Below are 22,592 nucleotides of genomic sequence, written 5' to 3' on the forward strand. Positions count from 1 at the left end.
GTTTCCTGAAGTCCACAATCATCTCCTTAGTTTTGTTGATGTTGAGTGTGAGGTTATTTTCCTGACACCACACTCCGAGGGCCCTCACCTCCTCCCTGTAGGCCGTCTCGTCGTTGTTGGTAATCAAGCCTACCACTGTTGTGTCGTCCGCAAACTTGATGATTGAGTTGGAGGCGTGCGTGGCCACGCAGTCGTGGGTGAACAGGGAGTACAGGACAGGGCTCAGAACGCACCCTTGTGGGGCCCCAGTGTTGAGGATCAGCAGGGAGGAGATGTTGTTGCCTACCCTCACCACCTGGGGGCGGCCCGTCAGGAAGTCCAGTACCCAGTTGCACAGGGCGGGGTCGAGACCCAGGGTCTCGAGCTTGATGACGAGCTTGGAGGGTACTATGGTGTTGAATGCCGAGCTGTAGTCAATGAACAGCATTCTCACATAGGTATTCCTCTTGTCCAGATGGGTTAGGGCAGTGTGCAGTGTGGTTGAGATTGCATCGTCTGTGGACCTATTTGGGCGGTAAGCAAATTGGAGTGGGTCTAGGGTGTCAGGTAGGGTGGAGGTGATATGGTCCTTGACTAGTCTCTCAAAGCACTTCATGATGACGGAAGTGAGTGCTACGGGGCGGTAGTCATTTAGCTCAGTTACCTTAGCTTTCTTGGGAACAGACACAAAGGTGGCCGTCTTGAAGCATGTGGGAACAGCAGACTGGTATAGGGATTGATTGAATATGTCCGTAAACACACCGGCCAGCTGGTCTGCGCATGCTCTGAGGGCGCGGCTGGGGATGCCGTCTGGGCCTGCAGCCTTGCGAGGGTTAACACGTTTAAATGTCTTACTCACCTCGGCTGCAGTGAAGGAGAGACCGCATGTTTTCGTTGCAGGCCGTGTCAGTGGCACTGTATTGTCCTCAAAGCGGGCAAAAAAGTTATTTTGTCTGCCTGGGAGCAAGACATCCTGGTCCGTGACTGGGCTGGATTTCTTCCTGTAGTCCGTGATTGACTGTAGACCCTGCCACATGCCTCTTGTGTCTGAGCCGTTGAATTGAGATTCTACTTTGTCTCTGTACTGACGCTTAGCTTGTTTGATAGCCTTGCGGAGGGAATAACTGTTTGTATTCGGTCATGTTACCAGACACCTTGTCCTGATTAAAAGCAGTGGTTCGCGCTTTCAGTTTCACGCGAATGCTGCCATCAATCCACGGTTTCTGGTTAGGGAATGTTTTAATCGTTGCTATGGGAACGACATCTTCAACGCACGTTCTAATGAACTCGCACACCGAATCAGCGTATTCGTCAATATTGTTATCTGACGCAATACGAAACATGTCCCAGTCCACGTGATGGAAGCAGTCTTGGAGTGTGGAGTCAGCTTGGTCGGACCAGCGTTGGACAGACCTCAGCGTGGGAGCCTCTTGTTTTAGTTTCTGTCTGTAGGCAGGGATCAACAAAATGGAGTCGTGGTCAGCTTTTCCGAAAGGGGGGCGGGGCAGGGCCTTATATACGTCGCGGAAGTTAGAGTAACAATGATCCAAGGTCTTTCCACCCCTGGTTGCGCAATCGATATGCTGATAAAATTTAGGGAGTCTTGTTTTCAGATTAGCCTTGTTAAAATCCCCAGCTACAATGAATGCAGCCTCCGGATAAATGGTTTCCAGTTTGCAAAGAGTTAAATAAAGTTTGTTCAGAGCCATCGATGTGTCTGCTTGGGGGGGGGGGGATATATACGGCTGTGATTATAATCGAAGAGAATTCTCTTGGTAGATAATGCGGTCTACATTTGATTGTGAGGAATGTGTGTGTGTGTGTAGGGTCTAATCTACCTCCTCTGCGCCCGGTAGCCCGCCATGTCCAGGAGAGTCTTCCTGGGGAACGAGCGGAACAGCTTCTGCACCTGCTGTTTCCATGACAACAGCCGCTTCTTCTGTGTCTCAGTGAACGCCTGAAGGAGGAGAGGGGAAAGGAGAGGTTGCAGGGCCAAAGAGTAGGAGAAAGACCATGACTTAGGGTTTTGCAGTTCAGCTTTGTTAGTTTATTTTGATTTTTTATGGCCCCACTACACTAGAAATATACTGAACAAAAATATAAACGCAACATGTAGTGTTTGTCCCATGAGCTGAAATAAAATATCCCAGAAATTCTGCATATACACAATAAGTTTATTTCTTTAAAATAGAGCACAAATTTGTTTACATCCCTGTTAATGTGTATTTCTCATTTGCCAAGATAATCCATCTACCTGACAGGTGTGGCATATCAAGAAGTTGATTAAACAGCATGATCATTACACAGTACAAATGACTTATGGTGACAATAAAAGGCCACTCTAAATTGTGCAGTTTTGTCACACAACACAATGCCACAGATGTCTCAAGTTGACGGAGCATGCAATTGGCATGCCGACTGCAGGAATGTACACCACAGCTGTTGCCAGAGATTTGAATGTTCATTTCTCTACCATAAGTTGTTTTAGAGAATTTGACAGTACGTCCAACCTGGCCTCATAACCACAGGCCATGTGTAACCATGCCAGCCCAGGACCTCCACATCCAGCTTCTTCACCTGCGGGATCGTATGAGACCAGTCACTCGGACAGCTGATGAAACTGAAGAGTATTTCTGTCCTTTTGTGGAGAAAAACACATTCTGATTGTCTGGGCTTGCTCCCAGCGCCCAAGTGGGTGGGTTTATCCCCTCCCAGGCCCACCCATGGCTGTGCCCTTGCCCAGTCATGTGAAATCCATAGATTAGGGCCTAATGAATTTATTTCAATTGACTAATTTCCTTATATGAACTGTAACACAGTAAAAAGCATTGAAATGGCTGCGTGTTGCGTTTACATTTTTTGTTCAGTATACCTTTGTATTTTTTTACAATTTCCAATATCCAGCTTTCACACTTGAGCTGATACAGAATGTAATATATGTCTAAAATACTGTGAGGTTATGAACACACACACACACACACAAAGGCAGAGTCAGTTTCCCCTTGAAATGTAGATGACAACTGCTGCTCTAATGTGAAACATTCACCCATTATATAAATAAGGGTCTGAAGAACTGTATTAAGAAAAGTATTCTCTCTCGCTCTGTGTGTGTACCTCATGCAGAAGGCACTTGTCAATGAGCTGCATATAGGAGCTGATGTTCTCTTCATCTGGCCTGGACACCAGGAGCTGTGTGCAAACTGGAGAGAGAGAAGGGGGAAAGGGAGGACAAAAAAAGAGAGGAGAGAGAAGAGGGTAGAAAAAGAAAGAAAAAGAAAGAAAAAGAGAGCGGGTGAATTACTTTCCCCAAAGCAGGGGGATTTAAGGACACAGGGTTTGAGCAAGGGGAAACGTGGCCACACTGATTTCCATATTCCACATTTCTTCCAAAATGTCCACTGTTTGTTCAGTACATAGCACTGAGGTGGTTAGGGAGAGGAAGGGAAGTCTATGGAATGTCAAGAAACCAAAACGCCCACATACTAGAATTAAGCAATTAGGCCCGATGGTATGGTATATGGCCAATATACAACGGCTAAGGGCTGTCTTACAATTGTTTATTTAGTATGTTTTTCATTAATCCGTTTTTGATAGTCAAATAAAAATGTTGCATGTCAACCTGTTAGAGCTCTAGGGGCGCTATTTCATTTTTGGATAAAAAACGTTCCCGTTTTAAGCGCGATATTTTGTCACGAAAAGATGCTCGACTATGCATATTCTTGACAGTTTTGGAAAGAAAACACTCTGAAGTTTCAGAATCTGCAAAGATTTTGTCTGTAAGTGCCCCAGAACTCATTCTACAGGCGAAACCAAGATGATGCATCAACCAGGAATTAGCAGAATTTCTGAAGCTCTGTTTTCCATTGTCTCCTTATATGGCTGTGATTGCGCAAGGAATGAGCCTACACTTTCTGTCGTTCGCCCAAGGTCTTAGCAGCATTGTGACGTATTTGTAGGCATATCATTGGAAGATTGACCATAAGAGACTACATTTTCCAAGTGTCCGCCTGGTGTCCTGCGTCGAATTCGGTGCGCAATTGGCAGCTGCTTCTACTTTACCATTTGATTCAGGGGAGAAAGCATGTGTCCAAGAACGATGTATCAATGAAGAGATATATATGTGAAAAACACCTTGATGATTGATTCTAAACAACGTTTGCCATGTTTTCAGTCGATATTATGGAGTTAATTTGGAAAAAAGTTCGCGTTTTGAGGACTGAATTTTCGGATTTTTTTTGGTAGCCAAATGTGATGTATAAAACGGAGCTATTTCTAATACACAAGGAATCTTTTTGGAAAAACTGAGCATCTGCTATCTAACTGAGAGTATCCTCATTGAAAACATCAGAAGTTCTTCAAAGGTAAATGATTTTATTTGAAGGCTTTTATGTTTTTGTTAATGTTGCGTGCTGGATGCTAACGCTTATGCTAACGCTAAATGCTAACGCGAAATGCTAACGCTAGCTAGCTACTTTTACACAAATGATTGTTTTCCTATGGTTGAGAAGCATATTTTGAAAATCTGAGATGACAGTGTTGTTTACAAAAGGCTAAGCTTGAGAGATGGCATATTTATTTCATTTCATTTGCGATTTTCATAAATAGTTAACGTTGTGTTATGCTAATGAGCTTGCTGATAGATTTACACAATCCTGGATACAGGGGTTTTTTCATAGCTAAACGTGACGCAGAAAACGGAGCGATTTGTCCTAAACAAATAATCTTTCAGGAAAAACTGAACATTTGCTATCTGAGAGTCTCCTCATTGAAAACATCTGAAGTTCTTCAAAGGTAAATGATTTTATTTGAATGCTTTTCTTTTTTTTTGTGCAAATGTTGCCAGCTGAATGCTAATGCTAAATGCTACGTTAGCCATCAATACTGTTACACAAATGCTTGTTTTGCAATGGTTGAGAAGCATATTTTGAAAATCTGAGATGACAGTGTTGTTAACAAAAGGCTAAGCTTGAGAGCTAGCATATTTATTTCATTTCATTTGCGATTTTCATGAATAGTTAACGTTGCGTTATGGTAATGAGCTTGAGTCTGTATTCACGATCCCGGATCCGGGATGGGGAGATCAGAAAGGTTAAGTTAAATCGCTTTCAGTCTCCTAATGCCCAAAAACAAGTAAACGCAAAAAGCCTTATGAAGTTTGAAACCTTTCCAGAAGTCAACACAGGCTTCCTATTAGGCAAAATTATAATATTTGGGACCATATGGTGGACTAATGAAAAATATGAAAATGGTTTTGAAGTTAAATAGTGACCACATTGTGACACCAGGTGTTTGGTTTCTTTCTGTGAAGTCTATCACACAAATGTGACGTGCGAGTGACAACGTTACGACAACTTAACTTCCCAATCTATGGGACTAGATCCTCTACCTTTGCCCATGACGCGAGTGAACTGGCCGGGGATGTCCCCTTCGGCGATGAGGGTAGCCCCTGTCTCCCCTTCCCCTCCTCCGGGGGCCAGGTGAGAGCCCGGGGCGGCGCTGCTCTTCCCCTCAAGGCTCAACAGGGGTTGCTGTGTGGTCGAGGAGGGCAACGACTCGTCGCTGGCCACAGCCTTGATGGGTGTCAGGATCATCTGGTGGAGCTCGGCAAGAGGGGCGCGCAGGTTACCCCCTTCCAACACGTCCTGGGAAAGGAGAGATAAAATTAAAGGGAAAGAGTGTGAGAGAGAAAAGGAAGGAGGAGGAAACAAAGTGATAGAAGGAGAGAGAATTAAGGAATGGGAGCAAGAAAGGGAAGGTCACAAAGGGGTACAGTAAAAATGAAGTGAAAGAGAGGAGAGCAGGGGAGGAGGAGATATAGCAGAGAGAAGGGAGAAAGGAAATTAGTCAGCATGATCTATAATGAAGGTGCTTCTTTAACATCAAAGAGACATATGGTACCAAACAGTTCCGGACCGTTACAGTAAGGGAAACAAATACTCATAGCCCAGAGGAGGATCATTCTAGAAGTCTCCGTCAGTCCTTCCTACAACAGCGGCTGTCAGGCGGCGGGATATTTTGGACATGAAAGGGAGGAAACGCTCTCCGACCTCATCAGCAAAAATACACACATTTCACTACTATCCTGTCCGGTCATGTCATCCTATTCCCTATATAGTGCACTAATTTTGACCAGCGCTCCACTAATTTTGACTCTGGTCAAAAGTAGTTCACTATAGGGAATACGGTGCCATTTTGGATGCATCCTCTGTGTCCCCTGTCCAGTACTGCTGCTGGTAGTCAAATTCATTTTTGAGCCCTTAACATGAGTGGCAAGCAAGCACATAAAAACTTGAAATACCAAGCAACAGGTGTCTTGTTTCACCCCCAAACCATACAAATGTAGCGCAGAAGCAAATTTTTTGAATGAAGAGCCCCTGGTGAAAAGGTCAGGCTTGAATTTAGAAGGCCCTATAAGAGAAGACACCCCGCTGGGACCTTGACAGCCATTGTCCGAGACCCTTATAGAGACAGGGCTCAGACGTTATCTTCCTGGATAAGTGGACTCTAGTCGAAAAAGTGTATTTTCTCTACCTGTGTCCTCTTCATCTGTACTGATCTAAAATAACTGACAGGTGAGCAAGCCATCAAATGATGTGGCTGTGTCTAAAAACATTACTAGCAGTCGAATCTTTGCTTCCTCCAGCCTCGTTTCCTCAATTCCTTTTACCTCCCTCTCGAAGAGAAATGGAAGGATCCAAGGTCTCTCACTTGGCCCTCTTCCTGATGACTAGACAGCTAGTCAGGTTTTCAGACATACTGTATTGTTTTTATCTGTCAAGTCTTTTCCACTCAGCACAGACGAAGAGAGGAAAAAGAAAAAGAGCAACTGCCCAAACCGATCCTTTAGACAGGAAGTGAAACGCTGACCCCAATTGTCTGCCTATTTCACTCAGGCCCAATCCCAAATTGACCCTGACTGTCACAGATCTGAGAGGATTTGACAGGTATAAGCAATATGGTAATATTGCTCAGTTAATCATATTACTTATACCTATCGAATGTTCTTACATTTCAATAAGTGCATAGGGAGAAGGTTTCAGGGGTTGATTTGGGATTGGGCCTCACTTAGCAAAACATTGTAGAAGCTTCGTGACAACTTACTCAACCTAAGAAGTTGACAGCTTGCACCACTGACCTTCTCTAGGCAGCGCAGCATGTTCTGGCGCTCCTTCAGTTTGTGGATGCTGATGACTATCTTGTGGCGCGCCCCTTTGGTGACATTCTGCAGAAAATGAATATAATTTCACTCTTTCAACATTCCTTCACCACAAACACACACTAACGACAAGTTAAAGAAATACATAATGAAAAGGGTAATTAATCAACGTGTTCAACTGAACATTTCTGAATCAATTTACTTAAAGCCTCCCATTAAAAAAAAGAATACTACTTTATAACTTGTTATAAGCATGAATGAGCCTTTATAACATCCTGTCTACCTTGTCTATCAGCTCTTTGAGGAAGACGACAAAAGTACAGTACTAGAAACTGGAGACAGACTTTCACTACCGTAACAATTCCTTAAAATTGCCTTTATGCTCCTAGTAAGTTTCCTTAGGTATTCCTTGTTGCTACTGACCTGTGATTCCAGCTGTTGTTCGGTCAGTGACATCATCTCGTCGTACGTCATGGTGGAGAATAGAGCCGCATACTTGTGGAGACGGAGGCTTTTCAGCCAGGCCGGCACATCTGTAGGCACACACGTCAGACAAATGTCTTAAGCACATCTGTAGTAAGTCAATGTAACGACACTGATATGAGTGTCCTTTCTGACATTCCCTCTCACCATTAAAACTCTCCTAGTGTCTCAGACTCTGTCCCAAATAGCATCCTATTCCCTATTTAGTGGATTACTTTGGACCTGGGCCCATAGGGACTTATCCCTTCAACTCTTATCCTTCAAGTCAAAGCCGTGATGTAAAACACTGAGACCATGACCCTTTTTAGACCTCCTCAGATGTCGGTCGCTAGCTAAGGAGTTTTGGTTCTATCGTTTGCTTTGTATGTTATGTGGTGGGTGTCAATGTCAATTACCTTAGAAGTATTTTATTTTACTGCTTTAAATCACATTTCATTGTCACAGCATAATGTATTGGTAACACAGTACTTTAACGGTGTACGTCACACTTAGATGCAAACACCAGGCTCTAAACAAGCCTAAAATGGCCTTTTCTTTCTACTAGAAAAGGGCAAAAACATTGACCCCAAGCAAAGGCAAACAATACCAGAAAGCTGGTTGTACCATTCATGCTCGTGTTCACAAAGTTTCGGAGTAGGAGTGTTGATATAGGATCAGTTTTGCCTTTTAGACTGTAATGAATAAGAGTATATGGATTAGATCGTCACTCCTAGTCAGAGATACAGTCTGAATAGGAGCCCAGATGCTTAGGACTGCTTATGCAAACTTGTGCATATTGGTAATGGTTCAAGGTTATACGGGGTACACTAGGAACCAGATGTCACTGTATCTGTGTCCTGAGACTGCGCATGCAACAGGGTCTTATAGAAAGCCACCCTATAAAGGCAACATCAGAGAATGTACGCTCCTGTCCTGACAGTACTCTGTCGTCGCTAGTCAAGCCATATTGGAGCCCTTAACATGAGCGGTGGTGGCGCATAACAACTTAAAATACCAAGCAACGGGGGTCTTGTTTCCTATTGCCCCATTCACTCAAGTGCTTGCACAGACAAGATGCGGGGGCCAACCAAACCAACCAATCAAAACTTGGCCCAGAAGTCACCAGGTACAGTATTCGTACCGAACCGTTAGGTATGGGGACCTCGGTTCAGTCTGCACTGTGAACCCGAATGAATACATAAAAAAAAAGGAACAAAATGAAAAACACTATAGGCTATGCTGCATTGTAGGCCTATGTTGGTTGAGTAAATCTGAACTGAAAAAACATTTCAGAATATTATATTAAAACAACTAGAGCCAATGCTCACATTGTAATCAAAGTTAAAATCTGAATTGGCACATTTCAAACTGTCCATTTGTGAAGCGCAGCAGGGAACTTAGTTCTGTCCGATGGCGATTGGTGGGTTTGATAAACCAGAATTCGAGGAGAGTTGTGAGAGTTGTGAATAAAACGTAAACAGTATGTCGCCACGCTAAATGAGAATTATTTTTGCAGTTGCCAACACCTGTACAAAACATTAGGAACATCTTCCTAAAATTGAGTTGCCCCTTTGCCCTCAGAACAGCCTCAATTCATTGGGGCATGCACTCCACAAGGTGTTGAAAGCGTTCCACAGGGACGCTGGCCCATGTTGACTCCATTGCTTCCCACAGTTGTGTCAAGTTGGCTAGATATCCTTTGGGTGGTGGACCATTCTTGATTCACACGGGAAACTGTTGAGCGTGAAAACCCCAGCAGCATTGCAGTTCTTGACACACTCAAACCGGTGCGCACCTACTACCAAGTACAAAAATGTATCCACTCATTACTGCAAGTCGCTCTGGATTAGCTAAATGACTAAAATGTAAATCCCCCTTTCAAAAGACAAGTCTTTTGTCTTGCCCATTCACACTCTGAATGGTAATAGTCTCAAGGCAATTCCTTCTTTAACCGGTCTCCTGGATGGATTTAACAAGTGACATCAATACAGAATCATATACTGACCAGGTGAAAGTTATGTCCTGGAAAGATGTTTTGAACACTCCGTGTATGTTGACACATTTACGCCGACGTCACCCCAGTATACAAGAGCAAGACGGAAACGCAAAGAAACACCACAACAACGTCTCCCCTCTACATTCAAGCAACCCTTGGCAGCAGATTCTGACCGGTCTAAAGAAATTACAAGAGCAGGCTATGTAGGCTATTTTTGTATCTGAACTGAAATGAGAATAGGGTGTTTCCGCACCTCGTGAAAGTGATCGAGCCCTGTTATGAACTTTACTCTTGCATCCATTTCAGCAAACAAGTAGTACCCACTTTATATAAGCAGGCCAAAGCTTTCAATTAATTGTGTAACTTACTTAACTTGTTGAATTCTAGGGGTAAATTATTATAATTTTTTTAAAATAACGTTCCCAAAGTAAACGGGCTATTTTTCAGGACCAGAAAATAGAATATGCATATAATTGACAGCTTATGATAGAAAACACTCTAAAGTTTCCAAAACTGTAAAGATATTGTCTGTGAGTATAACAGAACTGATATTGCAGGCAAAAGAATGAGTAAAGTCCCTTCCTATGCTTCCCTATTGAGCAGTGAATGGGATATCAACGAGATTCCTTTTTCTATGGCTTCCTTAATGTGTCTAGTATCACAAGACATAGTTTCAGGCTTTTATTTTGAAAATTGAGCCTGAGCGACAACAGTGCGTCAGTGTCCACCTGATGGCTCTTTGTGTATTTCTTGCGCAAAAGACAGAGTTAGCCATTTTTCCACCCGGTCTTACTAAAAAAAAGCTCTGTCCCGGTTGATATATTATCAAATAGATATTTGAAAAACACCTTGAGGATTGATTATAAACAACATTTGCCATGTTTCTGTAGATATTATGGAGCTAATTTGGAATATTTTCCGGCGTTGTCGTTACCGCAATTTCCAGTCGTTTTCTCAGCCAAACCTGAAGAACTAATTATTTTTTGGCTACAAAAATAATTTTTGGGGAAAAAAGGAACATTTGCTATCTAACTGGGAGTCTCGTGAGTGAAAACATCCGAAGGTCATCAAAGGTAAACAATTTAATTTGATTGCTTTTCTGATTTTCATGACCAGATTGCCTGCTGCTAGCTAGGCATAATGCTATCGATAAACGTACACAAATGCTTGTCTTGCTTTGGCTGTAAAGCATATTTTCAAAATCTGAGATGACAGGGTGATTAACAAAAGGCTAAGCTGTGTTTGAATATATTTCACTTGTGATTTCATGAATATGAATATTTTCTAGTAAGATTTTTTGTCCGTTGCGTTATGCTACTTAGTGTCAGTTGATGACAATTCTCCCGGATCCGGGATGGGTAGTTACTTAACAGAGACAGCCCACATGACTGGAAAAAAGCCACTTGAACGGCCCTCAAACTGGTAATTACTAGTGAGAAACTATCATCCTGAGCACCCACGTCTCCGACATGGTGACCCCTGACGTCACCTACTAAGGAAATAGCTTCTGTAACAGTATTTTTGGCAGTTAAATGCAACAAAACATTATTGATAAATAACAATCTACACTGAACAGAAATATGAACGCAACATGTAAAGTAAGTCCCATGTTTCATGAGCTGAAAAAAAAAAAAAAAAAAAAAATGTTCCATATGCACAAAGCTTATTTCTTTCAAATGTTGTGCACACATTTGTTTATATCCCTTAGTGAGCATTTCTCCTTTGACTAGATAATCCATCCACTGACAGGTGTGGCATATCAAGAAGCTGATTAAACAGCATGATCATTACACAGGTGCACCTTGTGCTGGGGACAATAAAAGGCCACTCAAATGTGTAGCTTTGGCACACAATGCCACAGAAGTTAAGGGAGCTAGAGAAATGTCCACCAGAGCTGTTGCCAGAGAATTTAAATGTTAATTTTTCTACCATAAGCCGCCTCCAACTGTTTTAGAGAATTTGGCAGTACGACCAACCAGCCTCACAACCGCAGACCACGTGTATTGTGTCATATGGGCGAACGGTTTCCTGATGTCAACGTTGTGAACAGAGTGCCCCATGGTGGCAGTGGGGTTATGGTATGGAAAGGCATAAGCTACGGACAACAAACACAATTGTATTTCATCGATTGCAATTTCAATGCACAGAGATACCGTGATATCATCCTGAGGTCTATTGTCGTGCCATTCATCCGCTGCAATCACCTCATGTTTCAGCATGATAATGCACAGTCCCATGGCTTGGAAGCTGAACATTTCCCAGTTCTTCCATGGCCTGCATACTCACTAGACATGTCACCCATTAAACATGTATGGGATGTTCTGGATCTACGTGTACGACAGCGTGTTACAGTTCCCGCCAAAATTCAGCAACTTTGCATAGCCATTGAGGAGTGGGCAACATTACAGGCCAAAATCAACAGCCTAATCAACTCTACGTGATGGCAATGTGTCACGCTGCATGAGGCAAATGGTGGTCACACCAGATACTGACTGGTTTTCTGATCCACGCGCCTACCTTTTTAAGGTATCTGTGACCAACAGATTAATATCTGTATTCTCAGTCATGTGTAATCCATAGATTAGGGGGTGCGTGCTCAGTCCCCTCCTATACTCCCTGTTCACCCATGACTGCATGGCCAAGCATGACTCCAACACCATCATTAAGTTTGCCGACGACACAACAGTGGTAGGCCTGATCACCGACAACGATGAGACAGCCTATAGGGAGGTCAGAGACCTGGCAGTGTGGTGGCAGGATAACAACCTCTCCCTCAACGTGATCAAGACAACAAAGATGATTGTGGACTACAGGAAAGGAGGACCCGAGTGTAGTGCATACGGCCAAGCTTCCTGCCATCCAGAACCTCTATACCAGGTGGTGTCAGAGGAAGGCCCCAAAAAATTGCCAAAGACTCCAGCCACCCTAGTCAGACTGTTCTCTCTGCTACCGCACAGCAAGCGGTACTGGAGCGCCAAGTCTAGGTCCAAAAGGCTTCTTAACAGCTTCTACCCCCAAGCCATAAGACTCCTGAACAGCTAACCAACAGCTAAATTAATGGCTACCCGGACTATTTGCATTGTCCCCCTCACCCCCATTTTTACGCTGCTGCTACTCCTCGTTTATTATCTATGCATTGTCACTTTACCTCTATCTACTGTACATGTACATATTACCTAAATTACCTCGACTAGTCACTTCCCCCACACATTGACTCTGTACCGGTACCCCCTGTATATAGCCTCGCTGTGAACTGTGTGTGCACCGGTGATTCATTCTGCTAATTCTGTTGCAAAACATTTCTTAACACGGAAGCAAACGGAAGAAAATGGGCAGGGCCCTATCTGAATTTGTCCAATACCAGAAACTCTTGTTTAAGTTGCAAAACGGAACTGAAACTGTTTGGACTAATGATTGCACACCAGATCAGATGCAGGCAAGAGTGTGCAAGGCAGTATTGAATCTGGTATTGAATGTGTCACTGTCTGTCACCTTGATTCCTACAACGTGTCTCTCAAACCTGTGCAACTACATTATAAACTTTCATGTGCAGGCCAGGTTGTAGCAACATCATGATGGGTACAGGGCAAATTCAGGTATCATGTAAACTCAGTGAAAAAAAGAAATGTCCCTTTTTCAGGACCCTGTCTTTCAAAGATAATTGGTAAAAATCCAAAAAACTTCACAGGTTATTTGGGTTTAAACACGGTTTAAACACTGTTTCCCATGCTTGTTCAATGAACCATAAACAACTGATGAACATGCACTTGTGGAACAGTCGTTAAGACTAAGGCTTACAGACGGTAGGCAATTAAGGTCACAGTCATGAAAACTTATGACACTAAAGAGGCCTTTCTACTGACTATGAAAAACACCAAAAGAAAGATTCCCAGGGTCCCTGCTCATCTGCGTGAATGTGCTTTAGGCATGCTGCAAGGAAGCATTAGGACTGCAGATGTGGCCAGGGCAATAAATTGCAATGTCCGTACTGTGAGATGCCTAAGACAGCGCTACAGGGAGACAGGACGGACAGCTGATCGGCCTCGCAATGGCAGACCACGTGTAACAACACCTGCACAGGATCGGTACATCCGAGCATCACACCTGCGGGACAGGTACAGGATGGCAACAACTGCCCGAGTTACACCAGGAACACCCAATCCCTCCATCAGTGCTCAGACTGTCCATCATAGGCCGAGAGAGGCTGGACTGAGGGGTTGTAGGCCTGTTGTAGGGCAGGTCCTCACCAGACATCACCGGTAACAACGTCGCCTATGGGCAGAAACCCACCATTGCAGGACCAGACAGGACTGGCAAAAAGTGGTCTTCACTGACGAGTCGCGGTTTTGTCTCACCAGGGGTGATGGTCAGATTCGCGTTTATCGTTGAGGGAATGAGCGTTACACCGAGGCCTGTACTCTGGAGCAGGATCGATCCAGTCCATCATGGTCTGGGGCGGTGTGTCACAGCATCATCGGCCTGAGCTTGTTGTCGTTGCAGGCAATCTCAACGCTGTGCCTTACAGGGAAGACATCCTCCTCCCTCATGTGATAGGTACCCTTCCTGCAGGCTCATCCTGACATGACCCTCCAGCATGACAATGCCACCAGCCATACTGCTCGTTCTGTGCATGATTTCTTGCAAGACAGGAATATCAGTGTTCTGCCATGGTCAGCGAAGAGCCCGGATTTCAATCCCATTGAGCACGTCTGGGACCTGTTGGATCGGAGGGTGAGGGCTAGGGCCATTCCCCCCCCAAAATGTCCGGGAACTTGCAGGTGCCTTGGTGGAAGAGTGGGGTAACATCTCACAGCAAGAACTGGCAAATCTGGTGCAGTCCATGAGGAGGAGATGCACTGCAATACTTAATGCAGCTGGTGGCCACACCAGATACTGACACCAGATACAGTTACTTTGATTTTGACACCCGCTTTGTTCAGGGACACATTATTCAATTTCTGTTAGTCACATGTCTGTGGAACTTGTTCAGTTTATGTCTGTGGTTGGATCTTGTTATGTTTATACAAATATTTACACATGTTAGTTTGCTGAAAATAAACGCAGTTGACAGTGAGAGGACATTTCTTTTTTTGCTGAGTTTAGTAGTATAAACCTATCGATGTTTCATTGAGCTGGGTGAATGGAATATGAATGACAGTCATCCAATAATAACGTCCTCCTTAATCTTAAACGGCACCGACCACAACTGCTGGAGAGGACATTCTAGAAAACACTTTAACCGTCTCAGACCAGGACGGTCACAAAGCTCTGTTTCAACTGACATTGATAGACGTGGAATTTTTAATCAATGACTGGATCACTACACTAAATATCTAACGAACTATCAAACGCATTTGGGGGGCAGACGCGGTCAACTCAAAAACAGTTGATGAGGGACATCCTGTGGTGAACACCCTCTATCCCCCTAGCCCCCATGGCTGCCTCCTCCATGCTACCCTGTCCGCTACGCATGAGAGCGGTGGAGTACTGAACTCACCCCTCATGCCGCTGCCCTCCTTATGAAATGTGCTCCTGCGGTACAAACTTCCTCCACAGCATCCTCCTCCTCCTACACCTGCGTCCTCCAGGTGCTCGCTGCCGCCACTACCCGAAGACGCTACGCTGCTCTGGGGGGAGAGGGGTGCGTGGTGGGGGTCGGTGGGGGCCAGCCCCAGCCCTCCTCCTCCTCCTCCTCCCCCCCCCCGGGGCCCGCGCAGGTCCTCCTGGGAGAGCCAGCCATGACCCAAACCCAAGGAGGAGGAACCGGCCAAGGAGCCATCACTCATCGGGGGGGTAAGGGACACCGAACGCTTCAGGGGACTGTGCTGCCCTCCGCCGCCGCCAAACAGGACTGCAAGACACACACAAGAGACAGGGGGGTGGGGAGGCCCAGACAGTTAGAAAGGGGCTCAGTTCTGCTAGGATACTACCATGATAACACACTGTGTTAGTTTGAGAGCTAGTAGGGACATGGACAGACAGGCATGGTGAGGCCCAGACCAGACCTGAGTCTTAGCCCCCAGCTCAACTTTACTACTGTAACCAATTTACTGATGATTATAATGTCCATTCACAACACACTGTTCTCCCAGCCAGAGGCTTCTGTCTTTCTGTACCAGTGGGAAGTAGGGGTGGCAGGTAGCCTAGTGGTTAAAGCGTTGGGCCAGTAACCGAAGGTCGCTAGATTGAAGAGGCCGCTGAGCACAGTTGGGTCACAGAAAACACAACTTGTCATATTTATTTTTTTGTCGGAAAAACAAGCAGGCAAGAGAGAGGGGGAGAGACAGACATTTTCCCCTGCTTTTACACCTACACAACAGGTAAACCTTGTATGGCGTCACAGAACATTCCAGAAGTAGCTGGAGTAGGACAATTCCACAGTAACGGAATTATGCGGATTCAGATGTTTCACTTTAAATTGTATGCCAAACAAAAACCATTGATTTCCAACTCTGTCACAAAATCACATTTACTGGAAGAACTGTGCAGATGCAATGCTTGGTTAAAGAATTACAGTAAAATCTCCCTCAGTTTTGAATTCAACCACGTTTTCTTAAATTTCTGTTATAAATATCTGCTCCAAATTAAGAATCAAAAGATGTCTGCAGAAAGAAGACAGCTATGACATGAGGCAAGTAGGCTAGTAGTGATGGGGCTCTAGTGAGAGGCAAAAGCATGCTGCATACTCAAGGATGAAAACATGTATTTTGGATATTGAACTACAGTTGCTGAAGTGGATTTACTTCTGGTGAAGGAATGACGGTAATGGAATTACATCATGCGTCCCTGATCTATACAGAAATGTATAATTATATTCATGGTGATGTATGCTGAATAGGTACACACATGTAGAAATATGCAATACCCTTCTTTTGCATAATTGGGTCCTATTCTACACAGTGGCTATAATGGTAATGAGTTCCACCCCCAAACAAGACCATTATATGGTTGGTCCAGAACAGACCAAATCTGAAACAATCATAATAGACCCGTTTTGCTTTTCATTTAAAAAAATTAATACAAATGTTCAAATCTTTGACTGAGTATTTTGTGTAGATCGTTGACCAAAAAAATGACAATTAAATCAATTTTAATCCCACTTTGTAACAACAAAATGTATAAAAAGTCACAAATATAGACTCTTCGCTTTCATTGAACACCCAATTTGACATGCTCCTATGAACTCCAATTTAGATGGAAATGTCCAGTAGACGGAGTGGGCACGCTGGCTTCGAAGGCAAAAAAAATAAGATGTACTGGAGAGAGCTTTATGTGCCCACTATCCGGCCGGTGTCTGTGTGTGTGTCGCCTGTCAGTCTCTTTCTCCCCCTATATGCGGCACCACTAACTGTGTTAGCCTGGCTATGTATAGGATTTTACGGGCTAGTTTAAAATAGGTGGCCAGCTAACATTACAAGTTCCAGTCCCTAAATATTAGCCATTTTCCTTAAATACAGACTCTCCACAAAGGCTACCTTACATGGGTAAGGGATGGGACGTGGTGCCTGGGATGGCGATAGGGAGGTACGCATGTGGGGTTTGGTGGGGTGAGACAGAGACAGAGACAGACGGAGGGGATTGTGTGTAGAAATATTGCATTGTTGAAAAATATGGAGACTTAACCCATTGAAGTGTTCGGAGGCTCCGTTTGGAGGGTGTGACGCAATTCAGAGCCTCCAGAGTCACGCAGAGGCCAAATTGAGCTCAGTACCACATCGTTGTGCGCCTCAGAAATGTTGCAACAATGCGGAGGGCTCCGTATAGCTCTGCCTTGACATAATTGGTTGATGGTAGATGGGGTCGGGAGGACCGGTATAAACACAAACTCTCTCCCTTGACAACTTCCTTCACAACAGCTCTGCGCTGCTCTGCAAAGCGTAAGAAGTATGAAATCCCAGACTTCCGTATCACCGTAAATGCTGCATGGCCAATGCAGACGTTGAATTGACCATTAAGTGCCTTAATCCTGTGGTGACTGACCATTGGCTAAAAGGAGGGCAACTCTAGAGTAGAGTTGTAAAATCACTCATTTGTGCTATGGACTTCTAAAACTCCCAAGCACAGTAAAAAAATAAGAGGATCTTGCGCAGGGCCCAGAGCTTTAAATGTGTCCTTATTTATATCTCCAGCTGTCTCCTTCATCTGAGAAAAAAAGACCCTTGCATTCTTCAACTGGAAATATCCTGCTCTAACCACAGATATGTTAAATCTGAATAGCTTTGGAGTGCTGGGCGATAGGGCCTACTCACCCACCTACCACTTTAGACTTCAACGCAGCGGGTAGACATTTTCCAGCTATTTGTCAGGTGGCTAGTGGCTGGCTGACTTGGGTTTCTTTGGAGTTTACCTTATAGCATTGGTTCCGGCTGAGGGTGCTCTAGAACAGGGGTTCCAAAACATTTTAACTCAGCCCACCCCTTCCAGCACTGGAGAACACCCCCCTCCTCGTGTCTATTTCTATGGGTATAAGCACAAACTGTTCACACCCCACTTTATTTGCCATTTTAAAGCTAATTTCCTGCAATTCGATTTAGCCATATCTTATATGTGATATTTGAGTGACTCAAACATTACAACAAAACCTATGGGCAAAAAAACCTAGCTGACATGGGCTAGTTGATCTGGACATTCCTTAAAAGTTACAAATAGCTCTCTAAGGTCTGCAATGACAACATGAAAACTGTGTGTGTGTGTGTGGGAGGGGGGGGGCATCTAGACTCTTGAGACTTTGGCGCCACTTTATTTGAAAAGGTTACTAACACAACTAAAGGAGGTGTAAAGTGACATTGTAAACTATAATTTCAGAGTGTCCTGACAAGTCCGTTTAATAAAGACTGCACTCTCATCAGCATCAGGAACCCTGACTAAGCACATGCAAACTACTGAGTGAGCTGCTAAGAGTGAGTATTTTAATCCAAAACAACAACACGAAGTGGAGGAGGCCACATCATAACACAGCTTCCTTTCCTTTCCTGGTCCCCTTTAATTCACCACAACTGACGGTGAAAGTGACGGTGAAACTCTTTACTGGTCCAGGCCAGGTTTATACTGTGACACCCTCAGCGGGGTCAACGACAACCAGATGTATTTGGTTTTCAGGGATACATTACCTTCAACCTAGCTTCCTTTTTCCCTGAAAACCAGATGTGGGGACTGCTCAGGCAGTTTTATGCCCATTTTATGTTAGTTACTACTATGACAACATTGGGACAACTGTTCATGTAAACAGAGCATAATTAATACATTTGATTGATTGATTGGACTCCTTTCAGATCAGTGCTGCTCCAGATAGAAAGTAAACCACGAGAGGAAAGGAAGAAAGGAAGCCATGTCAGACAATTGGGACTTCGCTATAAAAAGCAGGAAGTCGAAAAAGAAGAGCCACTCACTGGTGTTGCTGCTGCCGCCCGTGCCCACCGTGTTGATACTCCCAGGTACAGACGAGGACGGGTAGAGAGCCAGGTGCCCACCATTCTCACACCCTCCCTGCCCCTGCTGCTGCCATCCGCTGCCCAACCCCGAGTCCCTCGACCCCTGCCAGCCGTTGAGCCGATCGTCTGAGCCGTAGCGCTGGTGGTGATACAGGTGACCCAGGTGGCCCACAGAGGAACCCAAACTGGAACCCGACGAGGAGAGCGTTGAGGGGGGCGTCTGATGGTGCGAGGCTGGGGAGGGGGGCAGTCGTTCCAACGAGTCAGCCCGGGCAGCAGCGCGTTCCTCCAGGTGATTGAGCCAGAGGGCAAGGGCGGCTCGGTCGTCCAGTGAAGTGGCCGGGTGGATGAGGGCGTAGGAGAGGAGCTGGCGCGACTCCTCCAGATGGCGGCCGTGCTCGATGGTGTGTGCCAGGATGCGGGGGAGGAGGCGCATGTACTCGCCCTTGGCTTCGACGTTGCCCGGCTTGAGCAGGGGCAGGTGGGTGAGGACCAGGGAGATGACGCGCTCCTTGGGCTCACCCTGCCACTGGCTGATCACCACTGGGGGAGGAAGAGCGAGAAGGAAGAGAAAAAGAGAGGAACGGTTAATATAGGAATCTACAGTAACACATAACAATGGCTTATTCATAATGGTGTGACTTTGAATTTACAGATAGCAAATGTGCAGTGTTTTCCATTAGTGCCGGCTGTTGCCTTATACAGCCGGTTACACACTCATTTTCAGCCAGAAAAAAGTCTGCCGATCCATCTCCCGCTGGAATGAACGATATGATCGTGATAACAAAAGGACATGAGTTCCTGTATGTTCACCCGACCTAGAATACCTCAAATGCCGACCGTATTATCTCCCAAGAGAATTATCTTCAGTTATAGTCACAGCCATGTATATCCCCCCTCAAGCCGATACCGCGACGGCCCTCAAAGAACTCCACTGGACTTTATGCAAAAACCACATATCCTGAGGCCGCATTTATTGTAACTGGGGATTTTAACAAAGCAAATTTGAGAATAAAATCTGCTGAAGTTCTATCAGCACATCGACTGTAGTACTCGCGCTGCTAAAAACACTCGACCTTCCAGGATGCCTACAGGGCAAATCTGATCATGACTCCATTTTGCTCCTCCCTTCCTACAGGCAGAAACTCAAACAGGAAGCACCCATGCTAAGGACTATTCAACGGTGGTCTGACCAATCAGAATCCACGCTTCAAGATTTTGATCACGCGGACTGGGATATGTTATGGGTAGCTTCCGAGAATAATGTCAACGATTACACTGAGTGACTGAGTTTATCAGGAAGAATCATGCAAGCTAACAGGCGGGCCACAAACAGACAAATAAAGGTGCAGTACAACAGCGGTGTGCAGAATAGCAACACAAAATACACAACTCGTTGATCCTTGTCACGAATGGGCTGTTGCAGCAGACGACCACACTGGAGGTTCCATTACTATCAGCCAAAAACAAGAAAGAAGCAGCTCCGGTGGGCACACGATCAGCAACACTGGACAATTGAGGAGTGGAAAAATATCACCTGGAACATGAGCTCAGTTTTCTTGAGTGGCCTACGCAGTCCCAGACCTCAATCCAATAGAGCATCTTTGGGATGAGATGGAACGTTGAATGTTCACATCATGAATGTACCTCCGTCCAATCTGCAGCAACTGTGTGATGCCATCGTGTTTCTGACACCTTGCACAATGCCCCGAATAATAATAAACTTTTGACTGGTACTGTATGTATGTCCTCAGATCCTCAAAAGGTTCTACAGCTGCACCATCGAGAGCATTCTGACTGGTTGCATCACTGCCTGGTATGGCGACTGCTCGGCCTCCGACCGCAAGGCACTACAGAGGGTAGTGCGAATGGCCCAGTACACATCACTGGGGCCAAGCTCCCTGCCATCCAGGACCTCTATACCAGGCGGTGTCAGAGGAAGGCCCTAAAAATTGTCAAAGACTCCAGCCACCCTAGTCATAGACTCTCTGCTACCGCACGACAAGCGGTACCATAGCGCCAAGTCTAGGTCCAAGAGGCTTCCAAACAGCTTCTACCCCCAAGCCATAAAACTCCTGAACATCTAGTCAAATGGCTACCCAGACTATTTGCATTACCCCCCTTCCCCCTCCACACCACTGCCACTCTCTGTTTGTCATCTATGCATAGTCACTTTAATAACTCTACCTACATGTACATACTACCTCGAATAACCAGTGCCCCTGCACATTGACTGTACCGGCACCCCCCTGTATATTGTTATTTTTTACTGCTGCTCTTTAATTACTTGTTACTTTTCATCTCTTATTCTTATCCATATTTTTTATATATTTTTTTAACTGCACTTTTGGTTAGGGGCTCGTAAGTAAGCATTTCACTCTAAGGTTGTACCTGTTGTACTAATAAAATGTGATTTCATGTAGTGGCGTAACAATGTTATATGATGTACTGTTTTATCTTTTGTTTTATGTGTAGTGTAGAAGCTAATGGGGATCCTTAATAAACACAAATATAGTGGTGCCCGCCCCAGAGCTGTGCCTATGGCTCTGGGCTAAATGCCCAGTTTATTCTCATGACCCCCAGTAACACCTTTATCCTAAATTTAGAGCCCTCCATTTGACTTGGACTGAGGCCTGCTCTCTTTCCCTCGCTCTTGCTTTCACTATTCCCCCCACTCTCCTATGGCTGTCCTACTGTCTACAAGGCTCCACACACTCTTTTCTTCCCTCTTGACTCCCTTTAGCCTGCTTTTCACTCACTCCTCCTTCTCACCCCCCCTCCCCCTCCCTCAAGGTTCAGTTTTGAATTGGAGCAGCAGGCAGCTTATACAATAGCCTAGTCATCTTTGGGACTCTCTCTTCCTCCTTCCACGTTCCTCTTTTCCACGTTCCCCCCCCCCCCCCCTTGCTCTATCCCCCTTTATGTCCTCCCTACATCCAAATATAGGTGAGACAAAAACAGTTTGAGGTGGCAAGTCTTCCACCCTCTGTCTCCAAGTGTCAGTGCCATTCATCCATTCCTTGTCTAGCCGGGAGGGAGAGTGACGTTGATCAAGCTTTATTAACATGTTCAGTGCTTTTTAAAAGGGTATCCATTCACCTGGTGCTCTGAGACACACACCAATAACCTAGAATGCAAAAGTTGTGAACGCTCGTGCGCACACACACACCTCCAACACCATCATCAAATTCACTGTTGGCACAACAGTGGTAGGCCTGATTACCAGCAACGATGACCTGGCAGTGTGGTGCCGGAGCAACAACCGCTCCCTCAACGTCAGCAAGACTAAGGAGCTGATCGTGGACAGGGTGGCAGTGGAGCAAGTAGACAGCTTCCAGTTCCTCTGTGTCCAAGACTTAAAATGGTCCAAACACACAAGCACAGTCGTGAAGACTCGACAGTGCCTCTTCCCCCTCAGGAGTTTGAAAAAGTTTGGCATGGGCCCTTAAAATCCTCAAAAAGTTATACAGCTGTACCATTGAGAGAATATAGGCTGGCTACATCACTGCTTGGTATGGCAATAGCACCGCCCTTAATCGCATGGCGCTACAGAGTAGAGGTCGACCGA

At 45.1% G+C, this 22,592-nt stretch overlaps 1 protein-coding gene across 5 annotated transcripts in view; it reads right to left on the reverse strand.

Annotated features, from left to right (window-relative positions):
- Positions 1 to 22,592, reverse strand: part of samd4a (sterile alpha motif domain containing 4A) — a 101,266-nt gene that overhangs the window by 20,978 nt on the left and 57,696 nt on the right. For 3 of the 5 annotated variants that reach the window (XM_036954474.2, XM_090209587.1, XM_021573682.3), the window contains exons 3-9: positions 18,983 to 19,567; positions 15,091 to 15,444; positions 7,559 to 7,668; positions 7,115 to 7,201; positions 5,366 to 5,621; positions 3,094 to 3,179; positions 1,818 to 1,936 (exon numbers count right to left, since the gene is read on the reverse strand). In XM_036954474.2, the coding sequence (XP_036810369.2) occupies positions 1,818 to 1,936; positions 3,094 to 3,179; positions 5,366 to 5,621; positions 7,115 to 7,201; positions 7,559 to 7,668; positions 15,091 to 15,444; positions 18,983 to 19,567 (1,597 nt within the window). The remainder of the gene's footprint in view (positions 1 to 1,817; positions 1,937 to 3,093; positions 3,180 to 5,365; positions 5,622 to 7,114; positions 7,202 to 7,558; positions 7,669 to 15,090; positions 15,445 to 18,982; positions 19,568 to 22,592) is intronic. The other 2 variants (XM_090209589.1, XM_021573684.3) reach the window with 1 other exon arrangement.

The sequence above is a fragment of the Oncorhynchus mykiss genome, chromosome 19, assembly GCF_057628025.1.
Source record: "Oncorhynchus mykiss isolate SJ-2025 chromosome 19, ASM5762802v1, whole genome shotgun sequence".
Lineage (NCBI taxonomy): Eukaryota > Metazoa > Chordata > Actinopteri > Salmoniformes > Salmonidae > Oncorhynchus > Oncorhynchus mykiss.